The 18,048-nt window shown below is 47.1% G+C and overlaps 1 protein-coding gene across 1 annotated transcript; it reads right to left on the bottom strand.

Annotated features, from left to right (window-relative positions):
* Positions 1–8,779: 8,779 nt before the first annotated feature.
* CCL22 (C-C motif chemokine ligand 22) lies at positions 8,780–16,521 on the bottom strand. The gene is made up of 3 exons (XM_043897523.1): positions 16,411–16,521; positions 14,929–15,052; positions 8,780–10,545 (listed from the first exon to the last, which is right to left on the bottom strand). The coding sequence occupies exons 1-3, from the start codon at positions 16,481–16,483 to the stop codon at positions 10,461–10,463; spliced, it is 282 nt and encodes a 93-aa protein (XP_043753458.1). The 5' UTR covers positions 16,484–16,521; the 3' UTR covers positions 8,780–10,460.
* Between the last annotated feature and the right edge of the window lie 1,527 nt (positions 16,522–18,048).

The following is an 18,048-nucleotide window of genomic DNA, read 5'->3' as shown; positions in this document are numbered from 1 at the left end:
TCTGTCTGTGAGCTACGGCTGCAGGCTATGGTGCCAGTTGGTCTAGGTGCTGCTGGGCAGAGGGGTCATAGCTCCTGGGGCACCTCCCTCTTACCGTAAAGCTGTCTGGGGTGTGGAGCTAGAAGGCTGGACCCTCCTTGACAGGGAGGGGCATCCCTGGCACTCGTCAATGTCCACTCAGGCTCAGAGAATCTGTCCCAGCCCATGCAGACATGAAGTAGTAACCTTCACATTCCTCAGTGTATAGCTGGGGAAATTGAGGCCCAAAGATGGCCAAGAAGTGATACAAACTGAGGTCCCAGGCTCTCTCTGTTCTGCCCATGATGAGAAAGGGGTGGGGGTGGGAGGAAAGGGAGGAAGAAGAGAGGGAGTGGGGGGAGGGCGGGGGAGGGGACAAGTAGCAGGAGGACGTCGTTTAGTAGCCAAGTCCTCTCTGACTCTTTGCGACCCTATGGACTAGCCTGCCAGGCTCATCTGCCCATGGGATTTCCCAGGCAAGAATTCTGGACTGGGTTGCCATTTCCTCCTCCAGGGGATCTTCCCGACCCAGGGATTGAACCCATGTCTCCTGCATTGGCAGGTGGATTCTTTACCACTGAGCCACTGGAAAAACCCAGGAAGAGGAGGAGGGGGAAAGAAATAGGGAAGAGGGGAAGGGAGAGGTGTGAGGGGAGAGGCAAGTCCTGGGAAACTCCATATTTCCTAAAGGACAAGAATCAGGTTGTGCCAAATATTTGGGAGTAGAGACCCTTGCTCTCTTGGCCCCAGACCATGCTCCAAAGAAGGATTTAGAAAGCAAGGGCTTTGAGATCAGATGATCCTGGTTCTAGCACTATCTCCATGTTATCTCAGACGGCTACCCTGCCTCTCTGATTTCACACTTACTCTGAGATAGGCAGTGTTTTAAGTGCTTTGTATGACTAATTCAGCAAATTATGACACCAAACCCAGGTGTAAGCAAGATGCCATTATCATGGTCCATTTTATGGAGGGGGAAATTGAGGCATGCCAAAGTTGAGGAATTTTCTGAGTATCACCATCCCAGGAATGGGAAGCCTGGATGTGTCCCAGCCAGCTGACTCTGGAGTCTGAGGTCCTGACTCCAGATTACACCTTTCCCTCCACCCCCACTGTGAGGAATGCGGAGGGAATTGAGTTTGTGCCCTTAAGGTACTGGTTCAGAGTCTGGCATGGAACAGGTACCAAAACACAGAGATAGCACTGCTTTTCCTTGTCCAGCCCTTGGGAATGTCCCCTGTCCTCTTCTGGCCCAGTTTTTGCTCCCACAAAATGGGAATGGTCACCTCACCTGTCTCATCAGGGTGTTAAGAACTGAGCTTAGACTCAATTCAGACACAGTAACCAGCTTTTAGATTGGTGGGACCTGAGACAAACATGACTCAGCCACTTAGGAAGGGTATCACCTTGGACAAATGACTTAATCTCTCTGAGCCTCAGCTTTCCTATCTGTAAAATGGGATGATAATAGCCCCCTCACCGAATCACTCACTCCCTGGGGAGTTGACAAGACTAAGGACTTTCATGGTGCCTGACACACAGGAACCATTGGTGTTTGTTATTCCACCCTGATGTGTGCCTGGCACTGTGGAGGACAGGGAGGGGGAGGTGGCGCAGGAGGAGAGGTAGGGAAATAAGTTAAAGTTTTTGCCCTAAGGAGCCCCAGTTCAGTAGTAAAAAGAAGATGTAAGTCCTATCAGAGATTCGAAGGCTGCAGGTCTTAGGGAGGGAGAGAAGCCTTTGTTCTTGTCTGGAAATCAACGAAGGTAGGAATGAGAGATGATATTTCAGCCAGAAAGTGGGCAGAATTTTTGCTTGTTTCTTTACATTATTGTTTTGAAAAATTAGTAAATAATAACAAAGGGATGAAACAAAGAGCTTTCCTGCATTTTTCCTTATTTGATTCATCTTTCTTCTTTTTGCCAAGCCATCTCAAAATGGTTGCCTGATACTTTGCCCCTGAATTCTTCAGCATGTACCTCCACAGTATAAAGACATTGTCTTACATGAATAGGATACTATTATCACACTTAGCAAAACTAATGATTCCTATACCTCTTATGACATTTAGTTAATATGCAAATTTCTCCAATTGTCCCGAAATGCATTTTAAGTTTCTTCTCCTGTCTTCCCTCTTTCTCTCTTTCTTCCTTCCTATCTATCTATCAACTATTGAGCCATGGTCCAATTTAGGTTCATGTATGGCTTACGGTTGTTTCTATTAATCCTGCATTAGACTTCTTTTATGTTTTTCATGATTGAATTCCTGGAAGAGTCAAGACCATTGTCTCGCTCGCTGTTTTTCTCACTGTGTGTTGTCTCTGAGGAAGCAATGGGCAGGAAGTCTGCTGTTAGACACTTTGAAGCTGGAGTGAGAAAAGAAGATGCTATTCAGGGAAAAAAGGAAGCTGGGATTCTGAGGTGAGGAATCACCAGAGCAGCACTGGGTGATAGGAAAGAGGGTTTTCGCAGGGTCAGTGGGATGGTAGGGAGAGAGGTATTCCCACTATATTCTGCAGACCTACTGGTGGCTGGGACCCTGTGTGGGTGCCCCAAAGAGCAGGGAGGCTGCCTCACTGTTGTGGAATCTGGGGGATTCTCCCAGCATTGGAAGCAGGACAGAAACAAGTGGGGACTGGGGTGGGGAGCCCAGGGCATGCCTGTGGGGCCCCAGGTTGGTAGGAGGAATGTGGTGGCCAGTGAGCTGTCTCTCCAGGTCCCCCTGGGGGCTGCACTCCCTGCCCTAGCCAGCCCCACCCAGCTCACTTTTTCTGACCTCTAAAGAGGGCAACACACATGCTCCAGACATTTCCCTCTATCTGGGCACGTGCCTGGCCACCTCCTCTTTTTATTGTGGTAAAATAAACATCACTTTGCCAACAAAGGTTCGTCTAGTCAAAGCTATGATTTTTTTCAGTAGTCATATACAGATGTGAGAGTTGAACCATAAAGAAGGCTGAGCGCTGAAGAATTGATACTTTTGAATTGTGTTTCTAGAGAAGACTCTTGAGAGTCCCTTGGACTACAAGGATATCAAACCAGTCAGTTCTAAAGGAAATTAACCCTGAATAGTCACTGGAAGGACTCATGCTGAAGCTCCAATACTTTGGCCACCTGATGCAAAGAGCCAGCTCATTGGAAAAGACCCTGATGCTGGGAAAGACTGAGGGCAGGAGGAGAAGGGGATGAGATGAGATGGTTGGATGGCTTTACTAACTCAATAGACATGAATCTGAGCAAACTCCAGGAGATGATGAAGGACGGGGAAGCCTGGTGTGCTGTAGTCCATGGGGTCGCAAAAAATTGGATGGGACTTAGCGAACAAACACAAGCATCATTTTAAAAATTAACGTTTTAACCATTTCTAAGTGTTCAGTTCAGTGGCATGAAGTACATTCACATTGCTGTGTACCCATCATCAGCACAGTCCATCTCCAGAATTTTCTCATCTTGCAAAACTGCAAGTTTGGACCCAGTGAACAATAACTCCCATTTCCTCCTGCCCCCTGCTCCTGGCAACCACCAATCTGCTTTCTGTGTCTAGGAGTGTGACTACTCGAGGAATCATACAGTACTTCTCTTTTTGTGACTGCCTTCTTTCGCTTTCAAAGTTCATCCACGTTGTAGCAGGTGTCAAAATTTCCTTCCTTTTAAGGCTGTATGGTAAGACTGTATGGTTAGACAACATTTTGCTTATGCATTCATCATCGATGGGTGCTTGGGTTGTTTCCACCTTCTGGCTATTTCAGAAAATGCTGAAGTGAATAATGGGTGTACAAATATCTATTCCTGTCCCTGCTTTAAATTTTTATGTGTGGATGCCCAGAAGTGGGATTTCTGGATCATATGGTAGTTCTATGTTTAATTTTTTTTGAGAAACAGCCATACTGTTTTCTACAGCGACTGTACCACTTTACATTCCCATAACCAATGCATAAAGGTTCCGATTTCCCTATACCCTTACCAACCTTGTTTTTCATAATAGCCATGTTATTGAATCTGAAGTGGTATCTCATTGTGGTTTTGATTTGCATTTCCCTAAATGGTTAGTGAGTTAAGCATCTTTTCCTGTTGCTGAAGAGGAAGAAAAATTTCCTCTACACGTCTAGGTTCTTCTGGCTGGTCTAAGAATTAAACTGACATGAGACAGATTAACAGGAGAAAATCAAACAAGAGTTTAATAACATTATATTCACAGGGGAGACCATAGAAAACTGAGTAACTGGCCAAGAGAGCTGAAAGTAAAAGTGAAATCGCTCAGTCATGTCCGAATCTTCGTGACCCTGTGGCCTGTAGCCTACCAGACTCCTCCGTCCACGGGATCCTCCGGGCAAGAGTACTGGAGTGGGTTGCCATTTCCTTCTCGAGGTGATCTTCCCAACCCAGGGATTGAACTGAGGTCTCCCGCCTTGCAGGCAGACGCTTTACCCTCTGGGCCACCAGGGAAGCCCCATGAGAGCTGGGGCCCTCATGTTAAATACCATCTTCAGCTAATGACAAGAGAATGCTGGGGGTAGCAATTTGAGACTTCAAAGAGGAGGAAGACAATTCACAGGGAGGGAAAAAAAAAGCTCAAATGTTTGGTAAATAAATACTTGCTGCATCATGCAGAAACAACGGGACACAGACTGGATGTTGATCTCTAGACCTTCCACAGTTTCCCCGACCATGCTTAGCTCAATATTCTTTGCAGATACCTCTAGTGATAGTTCTATTCCTGTCACGGGTTCTTTCTTTAAATTCTTTCAGGCAGTCAAGGGGGCAGTAACCAAAAAATTTCCCAGGTCTTCTGTTTCTTAAAAATAATCAGCCTAAGATTTCCCTGGTAGCTCAGTAGATGGAAATTCACCTGCCAATGCAGGGACACAGATTCGATCCCTGGTCCAAGAAGATTCCACATGCTGCAGAGCAACTAAGCCAGTGCATCACAACTACCGAGCCTGCATCTTGCAACTACTGAAGTCTGAGAGTTCTAAGCTATGTACTGCAACTACTGAAGCCCTGGCAAACTAGAGCCCGTGCTTCACAAGAAAAGCCACCTTGATGAGAAGCCCAAGCACCGCAATTGGAAAGTAGACACAGCTCGCCACAACTAGACAAAGCAAATACAAAGCAACAAAGACCCAGAGCAGCCAAAAATAAAGTAAATAAATCAGCCCATAGGATAAAAAGAATGAATTATATTTTCCAATGAGGTTATGTTATGAGACCATGAAATGTAATGCTCTAGAATTCTTTGAAAAAAAATATATCTGTTAAAGGCCAGAGGATATATTAAAATTGCTATAAGCAAAATATATTAATGATGTATAATATTTAAATGAATGTTAATAAGAAAGATAGAAGCAGTTCTTTACTTATGTAGATTTGCATATTAGTTCAGTTCAGTCACTCAGGCATGTTCGACTCTTGGACCACAGCACACCAGGCTTCCTTGTCCATCACCAACTCCTGGAGCTTGCTCATCCTCATGTCCATCGAGTTGGTGATACCATCCAACCATCTCATCCTCTGTCAGCCCCTTCTCCTCCTGCCTTCAATCTTTACCAGCATCCAGGTCTTTTCTAATGAGTCAATTCTTCGCATCAGGTGGCCAAAGTATCGGACCAGTTTCAGCATCAGTCCTTCCAGTGAATATTCAGGACTAATTTCCTTTAGGATTGAATGATTTGATCTCCTTGCAGTCCAAGGGACTCTCAAGAGTCTTCTCCAACACCACAGTTCAAAAGCATCAATTCTTTGGCGCTCAGCCTTTGTTATGGTCCAACTCTCACATCCATACATGACTACTGGAAAAACCATAGCTTTGACTAGACAGACCTTTATTGGCAAAGTAATGTCTCTGCTTTTTTAATATGCTGTCTACGTTTGTTATAGTTTTTCTTCCAAGGAGCAAGCATCTTTTAATTTCATGGCGGCAGCCACCATCTGCAGTGATTTTGGAGCCCAAAAAATAAAGTTTGCCACTGTTTCCATTGTTACCCCAAGTATTTGCCATGAATTGATGGGGCCGGATGCCAAGATCTTTACTTTTTGAATGCTGAATTTTAAGCCCGCTTTTTCACTCTCTTCTTTCACTTTCATCAAGAGGCTCTTTAGTTTCTCTTCGTTTTCTGCCATAAAGGTGGTGTCATCTGCATACCTGAGTTTATTGATATTTCTTCTGGCAATCTTGATTCCAGCTTGTGCTTCATCCAGCCCAGCATTTTGCATGATGGACTCTGCATATAAGTTAAATAAACAAGGTGACAATATACAGCCTTGGCATACTCCTTTCCTAATTTGGAACTAGTCCATTATTCTATGTCTGGTTCTAACTGTTGCTTCTTGACCTGCATACAGATTTCTCAGGAGGCAGGTCAGCTGGTCTGGTATTCCCATCTCTTTAAGAATTTTTCAGTTTGTTGTGATCCACACAGTTAAACAGTGGAAACAGTGACAGACTCTGCGTTCAGATGGATATATCTGTCCTTTTCTCCTTTGCCTTTTTCTTCTCTTCTTTTTTCAGCTATTTGTAAGGCCTCCTCAGACAACCATTTTGCCTTTTTGCATTTCTTTTTCTTGGGGATGGTTTTGATCACTGCCTCATGTACAATTTGCGAACCTCTGTCCATAGTTCTTCAAGTACTCTATCAGATCTAATCCCTGGAATCTATTTGTCACTTCCACTGTATAATCGTAAGGGATTTGATTTAGATCATACCTAAGTGGTCTAGTGGCTTTTCTTACTTTCGTCAATTTAAGTCTGAATTTGGCAATAAGGAGTTCATGATCTGAGCCACAGTCAGTTCCTGATCTTGTTTTTGCTGCCTGTATAGACCTTCTCCATCTTTGGCTACAAAGAATAAAATCAATGTGATTTTGGTATTGACCCTCTGGTGATGTCCAAGTTTAGAGTCGTCTCTTGTGTTGGAAGAGGGTGTTTGCTATGACCAGTGTGTTCTCTTGACAGAACTCTGTTAGCCTTTGCCCTGCTCCATTTTTTACTCCAAGGCCAAACTTGCCAGTTACTCCAGGTATCTCTTGACTTCCTACTTTTGCATTCCAGTACCCTATGATGAAAAGGACATCCTTTTTATTTTTTTATTTTTTTGGTGTTAGTTCTAGAAGTTCTTGTAGGTCATCACAGAACTGTTCAACTTCAGCTTCTTTGGCATTAGTGGTTGGGGCATAGACTTGGATTACTGTGATATTGAATGGTTTGCCTTGGATACGAACAGAGATCATTCTGTTGTTTTTGAGATTGCACCCAAGTACTGCATTTCGGACTCTCTTGTTGACCATGAGGGCTACTCCATTTCTTCTACTCCTGCATATTAGACAAGGAGTCTTTTAAAGTGGTTACTCTTTACGAATATGCACAAAACTGAAAATATTTTTATTAGTCCCCAGGTAGTAGAATAAAAATGTTTTTAGTGCTAAAAAAAACAATCAGCCTGAATTAATCCTCATGTCAAGGAGATACACTTTGGAGTGGCAAATATTGCCCCCACTAAGAATGTGCTTATTGACCAGCTGAGTATCTTCTTTGGAGAACTGTCCATTTGAGTCTTTGCCCATTTTGTTATTGGGCTGTCTGTACCTTTTTATGCCATCAGATTCTCATAAATACACATACCATGTGCTTTTATTGTCCACTATTCACAGAGGCAGAAACTGAGGCTCAGAGGGACCAAATAACTTGTTCCAGACACACGCTGGTAAGAGTTCCTCTGTCTGTCTGAACCTGTGACCTATGCCCTTCATGATGCTTCTCCATGCCTCTCGGTCAGTGTTCTGGGTGTCTGGAGCCTCAACCCTGGAAATCTCACCGTGAGAGCCAGATCCACAAGGGAGCAAAGCCCACTTGTGCCAAGATGTCCATGGAACAGAATGTACACTGAGGAAATAATGAAGATGCAGCAAGAGCAGAGAAGTCCTTTTTCTGGTTGTTTTTGGCAGAGCAAGCTGTGTCCAGGAACTCCTCCTGGGAAGCAGACCCATTTGGGGGCCCAGGGAAGTTCGGCAGCAGATGAACTAGGTACTCCCCAAATCCACTCCCTCTTCTTCCTGGACACACAGCTTGGCTGTACTTCCCAGCATCCTTTGCTGTCAGGGCGGTCATGTGACTGAGTTCTGCCAATGGCACATGGGCAGAAGCGATGAGCCCCTGTTTCTGGCCCAGCTCATGAAGTCCTCCCACAAGCTTCCATTCTCTTTTCCCATCTTCTGGATGATGGATAGGAGACCTGGTCCTGGAGGAGGTTGGAGCCATGAGAAGGAAGCAGCCTGGGTCTTTGAATGACCACATGGATGGAAGGTCACCACAGACCAGGAATGCCCAGTCAGACTTCATGTGAGAAGACAAAACCTTGTATGGAGCTGAGCCACTGAGATTTGTGGGGTTGTTGTTGCAAGTAGCATTTCCTGACTAATACACTCTCCTCTGTCTCTGTGTTCTCCCTTGAAGGGGGAAGGTTATTGAATGAGTGAATCAATATGCTTCTCAAAGATCTGGACTTGAGGACTGAATGAATGATTTCATCAGCTCCTCCTGTCAAGTGGTCCCGGGGTGGACACATGTCTGGGGTTCCCTGCTGGCACCTGCTCAGCTACTTCCCAGGTCCTGAGGTCTGGCTGAGACTCCCCACCCTCTCACAGGGTGACCTAGGGCAAGCCAGCTCATGTATCAATGTCAGGGGCTTCTCCACCGGGAGGGAGGGGGCCATGGGTCTCCTGCCCCACCTCACAGGAACAGCACATGCCAAGGAACAAAGCAGATACTGTTGCAGAGGATTTATTTTCCAGAAGGCCTGAGGGGCAGGGGCAGGGGCAGGATAGGAGCAGAGGGAGATCCCAGAACACCTGAAGGCCAAGTACATGGGCAACGGACAGGTTAACACTTCTAGTACCTGTAGTGGACAAATGCCCTTGGGCTCTAGGAGGGGACAGAAACCCTGAAAGACACTGATTTTTATGCCTGGCAAAGCCACATTCTCTGTGGCTTCAACCTGAGCCTAACAGCAAATCCCTTAAGATGGGTATTCCCATTCTCAGGTGAGGCTCAGAGAGGTTAAATATTCTACTCAGGGTCACAAGTGACAACCACCCTGCCATGCTGCATCAGGCTCCCTCAGAAAGGAACAAGCACAGATATCTGCGGAACCTGTTGTCCCCAACGGGGGGCAGATAAGTCCCAAATCCCAGTCATTAGCCTGGCCACAGCCACCTGAGAACAACCTCCATTCAAGGCTCTTTCCCTTAACTATACCCCACACATTCACTCCAGGGGTCAGGAAATCATTGCCTTGTTCCCCTCCCACACATTTCCTAAAGTTCTTCCCGTCATTTATTTGGCCTTTTAAGCATTTGCCCTCTTTACTTATACAAATATAACTAGAGCTTATAATACCAAGCCAAGTGTAGTCATTCACACTGTGGCATCAATTTATTTATTAGCTATTTGGGAAAGGAGGAAGAAAAAATGAGGGATTCTGAAGAGTCCCTCTGAAGAGGTCAGGCCTGGATGTTGGAGACTGGAGGGGCAGTAAAAACCCAAGGGAAGCAAGAAGGTTAAAGACTTCTAACATGCAGGTAAAATGGGGAAGAAAGATGAATCTGGGCAAATTTGAGGCTTCCTAATGGACCCCACCAGCCCTTCTCTAGATGACCTTTAGTCTCTGTACTGATGCATGAGACCCTTTGGGAGCTAAGAGAGAGAAACTACTTTTATTGACTCAGTCTGCAGCCTCTTACCGAGCCCTGATTCTGAACCAGCCCCTGTGCTCTCTGCTGGAGGCCACGAGACCAAAGTTAACTCAGGTATGCATACTGGTCTAGCTGGTGAGACTGGAGGACAAGCTCCCAAGTCCTGAGAATTCTGGGCAGATGGTGATCAGTGTTGTTAAAGGGAGGCAGAGGGCCCATGGAAATTTAAAAAACTGAATCTCAATTACTTGCTGCTTAGGTCAAGTGATGCCCTGGAGGATGGGGTTGGACGTGTGCAGAAAATGGAAAGACATTCTGGGTGTCAGGAGGAGCCCAGGAAAAGAGCCAGAAGTGGAAAGGTATGACATGGGTTGGGAGAACAGGGAACTGGAGTACAACATTCAAGAAGGGAAACGAGGCAGGACTGGAGACCGAGGTGCCAGGCTCAGGAGATCTGACCTCAGCTAAGGGCAATGGGGAGCCATGGAAGGGTTTTGAGCGGAGGCATAACCAACCAGGATGGTGGATCCTCTGGCTTTGGTGGGGCAGAGGGCAGGTTGGAAGGTAAGAGGGGGGCTGAGAGTCACAGCTGGAGGCTTGACTGAGGCTAACAGCTGCAGGGATTAAGATCTCTCAGCACTGAGAGCGTTGTTGGCACAGGCTCATGTCAGGAAGCTGCTGTAACAGGAGGGAGGTAGGGATCCGTGAGCCATCCTGGAGGAACCAAGGCCACGGTCATCAGAGCAGGGCCTGCCTCATTGGCTCAGCTTCTGGAGAATCTTCTTCACCCAGTGCTGTTTGGGGTCAGCACAGATCTCTCGGTCCTTCATGGTCAGCAAGCTGGAAGGCAGAAACACCAGGGGGAGAAGGAAGCCTCATTAGCATGCAGCAAGAATGCCATGGTCCACTGCAGACCGTTTGCATACAGCAGGTGACGCATAAATGCAGGTGACTCACATGTCTTAAGAAGGACAGTGGGACATAAACATCAAGCACCTCCCATACCTTCAGCCCCAGCCCCAAGTGCCAGGACAGGCGAGGAAATAGAAGGCCCAAGAGGCTCATAATCACTGCTGACACTGTCTTGGGAGAGAGTAGTGGATAGAGGCCAAGAGCATGAACTTTGGAACCAGCTTATCTGGATTTAAGTTCTAGCTCTGCCACTTGTTAGCGAGTCCCTTAACTTCTCTGAGCTTCTGTTTTCACATCTGTAAAATGGGCATGATAATTGTGGTCCAACTTCCTAGGAATCTGATGATGATTTGATTAATTAATATATAAACTGGAGTGCTCAGGACAGTGCACGGCAGACAGCAGATGCTATATAACTGTGCCGGGAGCTGGCCTGAAGGTCTTTTTTTAACTTTTTTTTAAGAGGCAGAGGAACCAGAGATCAAACTGCCAACATCTGCTGGATCATCAAAAAAGCAAGAGAGTTCCAGAAAAACGTCTATTTCTGCTTTATTGACTATGCCAAAGCCTTTGACTGTGTGGATCATAATAAACTGTAGAAAATTCTGAAAGAGATAGGAATACCAAACCACCTGACCTGCCTCTTGAGAAACCTGTATGCAGGTCAGGAAGCATCAGTTAGAACTGGACATGGAACAACAGACTGGTTCCAAATAGGAAAAGGAGTACGTCAAGGCTGTATATTGTCACCCTGCTTATTTAACTTATATGCAGAGTACATCATGAGAAATGCTGGGCTGGAAGAAGCACAAGCTGGAATCAAGATTGCTGGGAGAAAAATCAATAACCTCAGATATGCAAAAGACATCACCCTTATGGCAGAAAGTGAAGAAGAACTAAAGAGCCTCTGGATGAAAGTGAAAGAGGAGAGTGAAAAAGTTGGCTTAAAGCTCAACATTCAGAAAACTAAGGTCATAGCATCCGGTCCCATCATTTCATGGCAAATAGATGGGGAAACAGTGGCTGACTTTATTTTGGGGGGCTCCAAAATCACTGCAGATGGTGATTGCAGCCATGAAATTAAAAGACGCTTACTCCTTGGAAGGAAAGTTATGACCAACCTAGACAGCATATTAAAAAGCAGAGACATTACTTCGTCAACAAAGTTTCATCTAGTCAAGGCTACGGTTTTTCCAGTAGTCGTATATGGATGTGAGAGTTGGACTATGAAGAGGGCTGAGTGCTAAAGAATTGATGCTTTTGAACTGTGGTGTTGGAGAAGACTCTTGAGAGTCCCTTGGACTGCAGGGAGATCCAACCAGTTCATCCTAAAGATCAGTCCTGGGTGTTCATTGGAAGGACTGATGTTGAAGCTGAAACTCCAATACTTTGGCCACCTGATGCAAAGAGCTGACACACTGGAAAAGACCCTGATGCTGGGAAAGATTAAGGGCAGGAGGAGAAGGGGACGACAGAGGATGAGATGGTTGGATGGCATCACAACTCCGTGAGTTGGTGATGGACAGGGAGGCCTGGTGTGCTGCAGCTCATGGGGTCGCAAAGAGTCGGACATGACTGAGTGACTGAACTGAACTGAATTAATAAAAGTCACATAATATAAAACATACTATTTTAACCATATTTAACTGGGCAGTTCAGTGGCGCTAAGCACATTCACATTATTGTGCCATTCTTACCATCATCCATCTCTCGAATTTTTCACCTTCCTAAAACTTCCTAAAACTTTCTGAAACTCTGTCCCTACTGAATACTAACTCCCCACCAATCCTCCCTACTCTCTGGCCCCTGGTATCTACCAATATACTTTCTGACTATGAATTTGACTATTCTTAGGTACCATAGAAGTGGAACCAAACAGTATTTGGCTGCACCTAATGTATATTGAAATGCCTTTTTAAGGTTCGCTTGATATATGTTGGCCTGAACTTTTAACACTGACTTTCTTCATAAATCCCTCAATGACCCTATGTGCCTCCAGTGTTCTATCTGCTTCACAGTGAGGAAAGTAAGGCCCAACGAGGTAAAGGAGCTTGCCCAAGTGCCAGAACTGGTAATACCTGATTCATCGTGCTTGCTGTAAGCTGGATGCTCTGGGGCAGGCCCACTCCCAAGAGACCTGAGCCCAAAGAGGAGAGGGGAGCAATAGCCCCAGACCATGTGGCAGTTGTGGGCTCGGGCTTCCACTTTTGCCAGAGCTACAAGAAACACCCCTGATCTGCACAAGTGTGTGCCCACATACACACAGAGGACCAATGAACAGAAAGAACAAAGAAGGCAGCAAAGCAGGATTGATCTTGGCCGTGGACAGCCTGCCCTGGCTGCTCTGTGGCACTGGATAAGATTCGGCCCCTCTGAGCTTTGATCTTCCCATTCACTGAACTGCATTCCTTCTAGGGTCCCTTCCAGCTCAAGATCCAATAATCACATGTGTCCCTGGTGGCTCAGTGGTAAAGAATCCATGTGTCAAGGCAGGAGACTCAGTTTCAATCCCTGGGTCGGGAAGAGCCCCTGGAGAAGGAAATGGCAACCCACTCCAGTGTTCTTGCCTGGGAAATCCCACAGACAGAGAAGCCTGGTGGGCCACAGTCCATGGGGTCGCAAGAGAGCAACTAAGAAGCTGAGTGACTAAACAACAGCAACCGCCTCTCACTGAGCATCTATTATATGCCAGAAATTGAGTATTACACCTCCCAATTACTATTATCATGCCCTGTGACGCTCAAAAAGGCCCCATCACTCACTGTGTCCATTTATTCACCTGTAAAAAGGAGATTTAACAGTACCTACTACATTGAGTTGTGTGAAGGACTAAATGAGTTAATATTTATAAAGTGTTTATAACAGTGCCTGGCACTTAACAAGCACTCTCTACATGTCTGATAAATAAAAATAAATGATCATTTGTAGGTGATCATTCCCACTATTCTGATGGGGAAACTGAGGCCCAGTATTGAAGCGACCAGAACCCTGGCAGGGCTTCCCGCTTCAGTCTTCTTGCATTTTACCCCTTTGAGGGGTGGACGATGAAGGAGAAGGATGAAGATGAGAAGATGACAGAGACCCAAAGGGGGTCGTGAGTCCCCAGGTTCAAATACCCCACCCCCCAGCAGACTCCAGGCCAAGGAAAAGGAATCAAAGAAGCTGAGAGAAAGCAGCAAAGGAGAACAAGGACCCAAGAATCCTGGTTCCAGCCTGGGCAACCTTGAGCAAGTCATTTCTCCTCACCTCATCATGAGCCTGTTTCTCCATGTATGAAATAGAAATAATAGCACCTCCTTGTAGGATCACTATGAGAATGAAACAGTCATGCTCAGAAGAGTGCCTGGCCCAGAGGAAGCACTTAAGTGTCAGCTCTTAATATTCTCCTGGTAAGCATGGGTTGCCTCATTGAAAAGGAATGAAATAATGCCATTTGCAGCAACATGGATGGACTTAGAGACTCTCACCCTGAGTGAAGTAAGTCAGACAGAGAAGGAGAAATATCATAGGACCTCTCTTATGTGTGGAATCTAAAAAGAAATGATATAAATGAACTTACTTACAAAACAGAAAGAGACTCACTGACTTAGACAACAAATTTATGGTTCCTGGGTGGGAGAAAGGATGGGGAGGAGGGCACAGCTAGGGAGTTTGGGATGGACATGTACACACTGCCATATTTAAAGTGGATAAGCAACAATGGCCTATTATATACAACACATGGAACTCTGCCCAGTGTTATGTGGCAGCCTGGATGGGAGGGGAGTTTGGAGGAGAATGGATATATGTGTATATATATCCCTTTATAGGTCCCCTTGCTGTTCATCTGAAATCATCACAACATTATTTGTTAATGGGCTATACCCCAGTAAACAAAAAGAAAAAAAGTAAGAATGGACTGCCTCAAATAACTAAATCTCAGGGCACTGGGGATCCAAGATGCTTCTGATGGGAACATCTCTGCTGACTCAGCCGACTTCCTATCCCCTGAACCCTAGCTCTACAGCAGCTCTACACTACCTATCTCACCATGCCGCGGATGCACCCTCTGCCATCTCAGAACCAGGCACGTGCTGCCTGGCACAAAGGAAGTACCTAATAAGATCTGCGGAATGATCACATGCTTTTTCTTTCTTGGTACACCCAAGCCTCAGCTGAGCCATCTAGTCCAGCCAGGGTCTCCCCCTGGCCTCTGGGCATCCAGCTGCATGCCTCCAGCCCCGGGTGGAGCCCACCCATGTGCACGTGGATCCTCCCAGACAACACCCATCAGGCTCTCTAAGGCCTGTGCCGCCCCAGCTCCCTACTCACACCACGCCAGGCCTCCGGCAGGAATTTGAAGTCCAGTAGTAATATTTCACCAAACGCGGGGGCAGAGGGTAACGGATGTAGTCCCGGCAACAGATGCTGTCTTCCACGTTGGCGCCGTAGGGGCCTGGGGAGAAGGGTGTTCAGAGGTGTCACAGGCTGGTCTCCCTCGGCCCTCATCTGACTCAGCTTTTCCGTTCTCATGTGGAAGGTTGGTGTCCAAAGGATTCTGGGCCCTCAAAGACCCCACTCTTGGCTCTCTACGAAGCCGCTAAGCACCCAGAGTCTACACTCTGCATCAGCCCGCTCAAGGGAGAGGGAGTCAGACTGACTGAGCATCAGCAATGCCCTAAGGGGACTTTCCTGGTGGTCCAGGGGTTAGGACTCTGTGCTTCCCTTGTAGGGGGTACGGGTTCAATCCCTGGTTGGGAAACTAAGGTTGTCTAAGTGGTATAGCACTCCCCAAACAAACAAACAAACAAACAACAACAAAAAACAATGCCTAGTGTGGCCAAGAATAAAAAACCCACCAAAACTCAACCAAACAAACGGAACAATGCCGAAGCTCTAGATGGGCCCAGAGACGCTGAACAGGAAGGAGCCTTAGAACTTTGCTATTCGAGGTGAGGTCCGTGGACTTATCAGCATCACTTAGGAGCTTATCAGAAAAGCTCAGTGCCTCGTCCCAGCTGGATTGAATCAGGTGTGCTCTTTGAAGAACTCTCCAGGTCTTTGGAGAATTCCCCTTCAGCTCACATCTACTTTAATCCCCTTCCTGGAGCAAATGGTGAGACTGGGGTCCAGAGAGGGAGGTGGATTTGCCCAGAACACACAGCAGGACCCGGGAGAGTATCAGGTCAAGGGCTCAGACAGAATCTAGTCACCCAAGCCCTGGTTCGCGTCTCACTCTACCCTGAGTCACATAACATCTCTGAGACCTAATTTCCTCCTCAGATCCAGCAGGTAATAATAGTACCTACTCTCTGGGGCCTTTAATGCAAGGAAAAGTGCTCAGGAACCCCAGTAAATGAGCAATCATTGTTCCTGACTCCCAGCCCAGTCCTCATTCCCCTACCCAACACAGGGCAGAAGAGCAGTGTTGAGGGGAAGTTCTGGAGCAAGAATGGGGTAGTGAGAGGGCAGGACCAGTCTTCCAAGGGAATAGCCCTTACCCCTGCTCCTACCTTTCCCCACCCAGGCTGTCCTCCTTCAGGGGCTCCTTCTCCACACCCCAAGACCCTATCGAGTTCTCTAGGGGGACCCTGGGCCATGCCCACCACCACCCCTAACCCAGCTGAGGCAGATCCTAGACTCCAAGCTTTCAGCACTGCTCATTTAACAGATGTAAAGACTCAGGTCTGGTAGAAGCAATGGGACCAGCCCAACAGCCGGCAGACTGGCGTCTTCGGCTCTCAGTTCAGTACTCTCTCCACCTAGTGTCTGACCTTGACTTCTGCAGAGAGCCCTGCCTCTTCCCAATCTCACCTGCCTCTGTTGCTTGAAGTATCATAGCCATGAGGATGAGGGCAGCCAGGAGAGGGGTCTGAAGGCTGGCCATCGTTTTGACCTGTGTCCCAGCTCAGGTGTGTACAATCACCAAAGGACAGGGAGGTCTGGTATTTAAGCGCTTGCTACACCCACAAGCCTCAGACACTCTTAGTCAGCCGTGAGGCCAGAGTCTCTGACATTCACATTATGAAAGAAGAACTCCCGCTTCCTTCAAAGAGGAGGAAATTCTCTGTGGCCAGGAGCCACTCAAAGGGGACCCCCACGCTCACCTCTCCCTGAGTCTCAAGAGATGTGAAATCCCCCTTGAGCTGGGCCTCTTGGAGGCCTGTGCTCCCTGGGGTCTGCTGGCTGTGTGGCCTTGGCCATGTCACTGGATGTCTCTAGGTGTCAGTTTACCCATCTGGAAATGGGGGAGATGTTTTCAGAGTCCCACCGACTTACCCCAGTGGTTGTTTTTAAATCAAGTGAGAATGGGGACAGGGGCCAAACAGCCCCAAGCCCTCACCTGGAACTGAGGCCCATCTTGTCCCCTTGGTGACCTTCATCATGGATCTGTCTTCAAAGGGAGAAGCCTATGGACCCCTTGGCTTATTTTCTCTGCCACATCACCAGCGTCCTCCAGGGCTTCTCACAAGGTCTCAACTTGGGCCAGTTCATGGTCATTTACATTTCCAGGTTCCCTTGTGGCTCAGCTGGTAAAGAATCTGCCTGCAATGTGGGAGACCTGGATTCGATCCCTGGGTTGGGAAGATTCCCTGGAGAAGGGAAAGGCTACCCACTCCAGTATTTGGGTCTGGAGAATTCAATGAGTCACAGAGTCAGATACGACAGAGTGACTTTCACTTTCTTTCTGTCCTTCTTTCCAGCTGTCTCTATGCTCTTCCTCAGCCACCCCCTTCTCAATCTACCACCACATCCCACTGATTCTACTTTCTAAGTCTCTCTCAGATCTGTCCCCTTATCTCTGTCCCCATTGTCCCTGCCCTGTCCTGGCCGCCTCCACCCCAGGCTCAGATGCTGGCCCCTCATTCCCCACTCCACAATGCAGTGACCAGAGGGAGCAGCCCTGATTCCAAGCTCCACAATACTTCAAAACCCTGCTGCACCCCCGCTAAACCCATTCTCCTGATTGTGACCTTCAAGACCTCTATTCCATACATGAACCCCCCCCCCCCCCAAACTGGTCTCCCTCCCATGAGGAATCACATCACTCTCCTCACAGTTCCTCAAAGAGGTCTGTGGCCTGTCCCTGGTCATGTATGCCCTTTCCACTTCCCTACTGCATAAACTCCTACTCATGCATCAAGAGCCATTTGAAATGTCAGCCTCTAGGTAAGCACACCCCCTCAGGACTTAAAATTCTCTGGGGTGACCTAGAACATGGACTCAAACAGATTACATCATATTTCCTCTTTCTTGGGCTCCTCCTAGAAGCCAAATTGATTCATCTCTTGGAAAGCAGGGTCTCCATTTATTTGTCTTGGCAGTCCAGGGTCTCCCAAGAGTGGGGTACATGGTGGGTGCTCAGAATACATCTAATGGAGGAGAAAAAAGGGACTTGTCAGTAAGTGGCTGAGCCAGCCTGGAGTTCAGGACTCAGCAGTACTCTACTTG

The sequence above is a fragment of the Cervus elaphus genome, chromosome 4 (assembly GCF_910594005.1).
Source record: "Cervus elaphus chromosome 4, mCerEla1.1, whole genome shotgun sequence".
Classification (NCBI taxonomy): domain Eukaryota; kingdom Metazoa; phylum Chordata; class Mammalia; order Artiodactyla; family Cervidae; genus Cervus; species Cervus elaphus.
The sequence above is the reverse complement of the archived record's forward strand: the minus strand, read 5'-3'. Positions and strand labels throughout refer to the sequence as shown.

Bases quoted from the DNA above. Each gene is read 5' to 3' on its own strand.
- CCL22 (XM_043897523.1), bottom strand. From the start codon at position 16,483: ATGGCCAGCCTTCAGACCCCTCTCCTGGCTGCCCTCATCCTCATGGCT. The intron at 15,053-16,410 runs GTGAGATTGGGA...CCTTCTCCCCAG, and splicing joins ACTTCAAGCAACAGAGGCAG to GCCCCTACGGCGCCAACGTG. The intron at 10,546-14,928 runs GTGAGTAGGGAG...TCTGCCTTCCAG, and splicing joins TGCCGGAGGCCTGGCGTGGT to CTTGCTGACCATGAAGGACC.